The following is a 6,860-nucleotide window of genomic DNA, read 5'->3' as shown; positions in this document are numbered from 1 at the left end:
TTACAGATGGAAGACCCTATGATTTTTTTTTTTTTCTTTTTGGTTTTTTCGAGACAGGGTTTCTCTATGTAGCCTTGGCTGTCCTGGGTCTCCCTCTGTAGACCAGGCTGGCCTGGAACTCAGAAATCTGCCTGCCTCTGCCTCCCAAGCACTGGGATTAAAGATGTGCGCCACCACTGCCCAGGGACCCTATGATTTCTTGCATAATGTCCAGAGCTACCAACAACACCACAAACAGATCTCTGGTTATCTATGTCCACCTGAATTACAGGAAACTCCACTTAAGAAAAGTTAACAAAACATCAGGAGGCAGAGTAAGGTAGATCTCTGAGTTTGAGGCCAGCTGGTTCTATACAGAAAACCCTGTCTCAAAAAAACAAACAAACAAACAAAAAAAAAAAAACCCAAGAAAACAAAAACAAAGCATCTAGGCATGTTGGGACAGTTGTTAGAAACAGCTACTTGGGACAGAAACAAATGTGCCTTGAGTCCTGAAATCCAAGTCTGCCCGCCTAGGCAAGACTGTCTTTCCAGAAAAAGTTCAAAAACCAACAAAAAAACTTTTGCCACAACATCCTTGTAAAAACTCACCCTCCACAAGAGACTGGGGAAGCCGACCACTCAAAAAGATGCTACCGAGGCAGGGGGTCTGCCTACTGTACCCCAGTAGTTGTAGTTGTATATCATGTGAGCCCAGGGATTATCCTGTGGGCACTACAGGCCATGGCACAGAAATGATTCCAGAATCTTTACTCTGTGATAAAATAAAGCAAAACAGCCGTTTCTCCATACACACATTTATATTTAGATAGAAAGGGATCCAAACCAGACATGCTGATGTTGGATCTAAGGTTAGGACTGTCCAGTTAAGGCCCAAAAGAGTCCAAGAAACAAAATGTGCCCAGCATAAGTGGTCACAGCTAGTCAAAATGTCTACCTGGGACCAAGAAGGCCAGGTACAAACCTTATTCCAGGGAGACAGCAGAACTAAACTGAGCCCCACCTGGAGGCCAAGGGGCTAGAGATGAATGAAATCTACACATGGCACCTGTGTATGGTACAGAGCCCAGTGCCTCCAGAGATAGTCCACCCTACCTCCTTGTATATGGAGACAGCTGATCAAGGAAAGCCTGTTTTCACAATACCCGCAGAGCAGGTACCCACACACATATCCTCCTACAGACGGGAGTCCACAGCATCACAAGGAGCCACATTACAAAATCACAAGGTCCTATGTGCAACCATCAAATCAACAGCTCAAGAACAGCATTGAAGTTTTTACAAGCACAGCACGGGGGGGGGGGGGGGGGGGGGGCTTTTTCATTTAACACAACCTACTAAAGTTCCCTCCAAAAACAAACTGTAATACCTCCCTCCCCAAGACAAGTGAAGGGAAGCCAACTCCTATTCAGTGATCCTTTCTATTTGGGCTTCACTTTGGTCTTAAGGCATTGGTCCTTGTGAGCAACAACAAATGCTCAGGGGGTAACGGTTAGCCTGTCTTGAGTATAAACCTCCCAGAATACCTGACCTAAGCTGTAACTCTCCCTCAAGGCCTCCTTGATTAGCAGGTCATCTATGTCTTTATTCCACCTAAGTAACAAAATGGAACTGCAGTGTAGCTGACCTGAGCTAAGGTTTCAACAGATACAGCTCTTCCTAGGGAAATAATTGTGTCATATGGCTCCTTCTCCCATCCACAGAACCTGTTCTATGTCTGCACTGAGAGTACATGAGCAGCTAAGATGCAGAGTGTGAACCAGGAAGGGAAGCCACATACATCTGGCTCAGTTAAGTGTGTTGGGAGTGCCAAAAATTCAATTGGTCAGACATTTGGTCAGTTTCCTCAGGTAACGGCAGCACCAGCCTTTGCTCCACAGGTGCGGGTCCTAGTGAAGTGCCTCTACTGTAGAGGACAGCAGATACCCCAACACAGCTGTCAGGAGGCAGCCGCCACATTTATTTGTTCCTATACAATGTAACCCCAAACACAGAAGCAGCTCTGAACAACTCTAGAGACTCACAGCTAGGACCAAACAATAGAAATTTTAACTACAAAAGATGAGTTGTATCAGCAAATATAAAGGGTAATTTAGGCGGTGCCGAACATTTGTCAGACTATTTACAGCGCCTGAGCCAGATTCAGATCTCGCCAGCCTCCTTCTCCTCCGACCTCCGCGATGCAGTCTTGCCATTGGAATTCTCCAGCCTCCAGTCAGTGGGCCCTCGTTCATTCCGCCCGTACTCCCAGGATTCCTCTCTCAATGAGCGCTCCCTGGAGAACCTGGGAAAGTGAACCAGAGGCTCAGCAGAGGCTGCCACCTCCCTCTGGCTGGCTGTTGCACAGGAACCAGTAAGGCAGACCCTCAACCCTGGATGAGAGAAGGGCATGCCCCCACCACATTCAGGCACTTTTTTAAGACAAGGTTTTTCCATGTGGCCCTGGCTATCCTGAAACTCCTTCTGTATGCCAGGCAGACCTCAAACTCAAGAGATTCACCTGTTCTGCCTCCCCAGTGCTGAGATTAAAGGAATGTACCACCATCAGCACCAGGCCAAGCTTGACTTCATTAGGTTTCTGATGACACAGATAATCTTTTAAAAAAGAAAATTTGACCCTTTTAGCTGGTGATGGTGGCTAACACCTGTAATCCTCACACTCAGGAGGGTGAGACAGACAGGAGTAACTAAGTCTGCAGGAGATTTGGTCTCAAAATATCTGATAAAAGGTAACATTAGAAAAGGTCTAATAAGGGCTAGAGACATAAGTGAGGATATGATGTTCTTGTGAAGAACTGAGCTAATTTCCCAGCACCCAAGTTGGGTATCCCCAAATCACCAGTAACTCCAGCTACAGAGCATCCAATACCTTTTTTTGTCCTCCAAACAATACATGTACACACACACACACAGTAACACACATGACATAATACACTAATGTATACATATAATAAAAGTAAATAAAAAGCAAAGAATTTTAATAAGGAAGTTTTCAGTGTAACAGAAACAAAACAAATGGGAGTACAGCAAAGCTTTGCATGTGAAATGTGACCCAGGATGTAACGACAATGGAAAGTGGGATGGAAAGGCACAGGTCAAGCATGGGGAGAGACACTCGTCATGTCAGCACACAGGAGCATCCTGAGTTCAAGCCAACCTATGTTACAAAGTGAATGCCTGTCTCAAAACAAAATTTTAAAAATAAAAATGTCCAAGAGAAGTAATTAAGCAAAACCTAATCAAGACAAAAATCTCCGCTGCTTTTTACCAAGTTAAAGTACGTAAAGCCCAGCCAAACGGAGGGCCGTGTGAGAGCTCAATGCCCTACCCCATCCCAATCAAGTGTTGGTGCCACTCTCTATTCCTCAGGGCACCAACACTGGGTGCTTGTCACCCAGAACCTGCATCCCCACAAGCCCAACCTTGTCCCTACCAGACGAAATGGCCAAAAGGCCAGGAGACAGATCTCAGCAGACCCTGGGCACAGAGACAGGGCTCACTCCGGGTGAGTTACGGAGGAGGAGTCCCTGGGCACAGAGACAGGGCTCACTCCGGGTGAGTTACGGAGGAGGAGTCAGAGTAGTTACTTGTATTTTGTACTCCGGTCCCTGGAAGCCCGGCGGTGACCCCGGCTGTGGCTCCGGGAACGGCTGCGATGGCGCCTGTATCTATCTCGGGACCTGGAACGGGAAAACTTCCGCCGCTCTCTGGAGGCAGACCTAGACCGCCTCCGTCGACGATCCCGGGAGCGTGACCTGGAAAACCCAGATGATTTGAAAGCTAAGATATCACTGTGATGGATCAAACCATACTCGTTCCTCAGCTCTCAGCATCGATTGGCCTTCAGGGTTACTGGGATTTCTTTTTCCTCCTACAATGTACAGTTTGGAAGTGAAAAAGTCCCCTGAATTAATCTGAAGGCCATTATCTTTCCCCTGAATGTTTCTTGAAAAGATAGGTCTTGGCCAGGTAAGGTGGCATATGCCTTTAATATCAGCACTTGAGAGGCAGAAACAGGCAGATCTCTAAATTCAAGGCCAGCCTCTTCAATAAGAATTCCAGGACAGACAAGTTATACAGAGAAACCCATCTCAAAAAACAAAACCAACCACCACCAACCCAAAAAAACCGAAACAAACAAAAAGAGGCCTTGGACATTCCTAGTTGCTCTTCCCCCAGCTCTTCCCAGCAGTGGCAGCATATGTGTGAAAGCATGGCAGTCCATGTGGTATCTTTCTACTGTGCTAAACCCTAACATCTATACTCTTCACAAAACAGTCCTGTGAGGCTGTGAACATCAATTAAATGTTTTTACAGAAAAAGGCACTCAACCTGAGAGCCCTGTGATAGATCTTGAAACCTACCTTCTGCGATCTCGGGTTCTTGATCCAGACCTAAACAGAAAGATAAATAGATGAAAATGTTAATCCATCTAAGAGACAAAGGAAAATGGATCTCCGTGAATCTGAAGCCAGCTAAGGCAACTTAGTGAGATGCTTCAAGAGTGCATAGATGAGTCTGGCTCTGATCTTTTCTTTGAAATGAATCCCAAATATTTATCTGAGTACTTCTCAGGCATCTCAAATTGAATACAGCCAAATTCTAACCCCTATTCCTGGCTCCACCCTCCCTGTCCTAGGTAAGGAACAACTCCAGATCAGAAACCAAAAAGGCTAGGTGGGCATGGTAATACATGCTTTAATCCCAGCAGGGAGAAGCAGAGACAATCAGATCCCTGATCTACAAGGCTGGTTCCACAACAGCCTGGGATATACAGAAAACACTGTATCAAAAGACCAAGAAGAAAAGAAAAAACAATCACTAAGCCCAGTCAGTTCTACTCCAGACAGCCTACCCCAGACCTTACCACCCACATTCTTCCTGCCTCCTAACTCCCATTAGTGCCTCACTGGTGTGGAGGCTTTTGCCAAACACCTTACATTTTGCTTCTCAATGGGCAAGAACATATTCCAACCACATATTTTATGGTAAAGTCTGTCCAGTGACCCCACATAACCAATTAAAAAAAAAAAAGAAAAAAGAAAAAAGACAGCCATACAAAGCTTCCACCCTCACAAAGCTGATGATTTCCCTTCAAGGCACTGCCATGAGACTGCTGCTTAGCTACCATTAGTAGATCCACTTCTGCCTTCCCTATTTGATAAGGGCTCCATGGCCAGCTGTCAGAGGAGCTGTCTGGGTGAGTTTAAAAGATGGCTGGGTAGCAGTGGGACAGACCTTTAATCCCAGTCCTTAGGAGGCAGAGCCAAGTGGATCTGAGTTTGAGGGCAGCCAGGGGTCTACAGAACAAGTCCCAGGACAGCTGGAGCTATACAGGGCAACTGTAGGGGGTAGAGAGGGACACACGGACAGAGGGAGTAAGAGGAAAAAGGAGAGGGGACCCTTGTCAGCTCCTCCTTCCCTAGCTCCAATCAGTGTTGCACCTGACCACAGTGAGTATGTCTCATAGGTTTTGCTTTTAAAGGCTACATACACTGGAGCCAGGTGTGATGGCATATACCCTAATCTCAGCCCTTGGGAAACAAAAGCAGGCACATATCTGCAAATTCTAGGTCAGTCTGGATTACATTAGTAAGACCCTGCTTCAAAACAAATAAATGCAGGGACTGGTGAGATGGCTCAGTGCGTAAGAGCACCCAACTGCTCTTCCGAAGGTCCAGAGTTCAAATCCCAGCAACCACATGGTGGCTCACAACCATCTGACGCCCTCTTCTGGTGTGTCTGAAGACAGTGTACTTACATATAATAATAAATAAATAAATCTAATAAATAAATAAATGCTTTTACATGTTTCAAACACTGATGGCTCCAAGTCACAAAACAGCAACAGCAGTTTCCTAAGGCTACCCCATGCTTACCTCCTGCCCAAGCGCTCTTCTCGCTCTCTCTCCTCTCTTCTCCTCAATCGATCCTGATTTCTTTTTTCCTGTTTTTCAGCCACAGTTTTCTAAATAAATGGGAAAATAAGGAAAAGCAACAGCTTTTAGGAAACAATATTCTACTCATTTAAAACCTAACAGAACACATGAAAAAAAATTAACCATCATTTTCTACATTTGGTGACAAATTACAGAAAAGGGGCTGAACTTCTAAGGCACAGGGCTTAAATCACAATGCTTCAAACCAAGCCATAAACTTAGCTGTTCATCCTTCAGCCTCTCCATGAGCTTTGTAGTAAGAAATGTTAGTTAAAGAAACGTAACTCACTCAGACCAAAAGCAATAGCACCCTGCTGTTGGGAGTAGAGATGGAGGTAGCCAGAAAACAGCTCACTTTTGATTTGGTGTGTGCTATGATATATCAGCACAATCCATCAAGCTTGGTCCTATATGCAACAGAAGCAGGAGGCTCTGAGAACCTCTACTACCAAATCAGCATCAACTTAAGCTAGCTTGAGAAGTGTCAAGTGCCTCTACAACACACCAATAATACTGAGAGAGAGGGAGGGGGAGAGGGAGAAGGGAAGAGGGAGAGAGGGAGGAAGGGAGGGAGGATGAGAGAACGAGAGAACACAAAGGAAAGAATGGGACTGAACAGACAGCTCAGCAGGTAGGCTGCTCTGCCATGGGACAGAGAACTTTAGAGTCCACATGTGAGTAAAAACTGGCTCTAACTCCAAGGGATCCGTTGCCCTCTTCTGGCCTCCAAAGGCACTGCAAGAATATGGTACACAAATAAGATATTCATGCAGACAAATTACTTCTCCCACACATAAAATGAAACTTTTTCTTTTTTTAAACCCAGAAATATGTCAGGCAATTTTGGGCCACGCCTTTAATCCCAGCACTTGGGAGGCAGAGGCAGGCGAATTTCTGAGTTCGAGGCCAGCCTGGTCTACA

General features: G+C 45.7%; 1 protein-coding gene across 2 annotated transcripts in view; it reads right to left on the bottom strand.

Moving 5' to 3' along the window:
* Positions 1 to 1,312: 1,312 nt before the first annotated feature.
* The window catches only part of Luc7l (LUC7 like), a 26,484-nt gene continuing 20,936 nt past the window's right edge, over positions 1,313 to 6,860 (bottom strand). The window contains exons 8-11 of one of the 2 annotated variants that reach the window (XM_021186248.2): positions 5,880 to 5,968; positions 4,365 to 4,394; positions 3,588 to 3,755; positions 1,313 to 2,284 (exon numbers count right to left, since the gene is read on the bottom strand). In XM_021186248.2, coding sequence (XP_021041907.1) covers positions 2,143 to 2,284; positions 3,588 to 3,755; positions 4,365 to 4,394; positions 5,880 to 5,968 — 429 coding nt within the window. In that variant the 3' untranslated portion in view covers positions 1,313 to 2,142. The remainder of the gene's footprint in view (positions 2,285 to 3,587; positions 3,756 to 4,364; positions 4,395 to 5,879; positions 5,969 to 6,860) is intronic. The other variant, XM_021186247.1, reaches the window with a different exon arrangement.

Source organism: Mus caroli, chromosome 17 (genome assembly GCF_900094665.2).
Source record: "Mus caroli chromosome 17, CAROLI_EIJ_v1.1, whole genome shotgun sequence".
Lineage (NCBI taxonomy): Eukaryota > Metazoa > Chordata > Mammalia > Rodentia > Muridae > Mus > Mus caroli.
The sequence above is the reverse complement of the archived record's forward strand: the minus strand, read 5'-3'. Positions and strand labels throughout refer to the sequence as shown.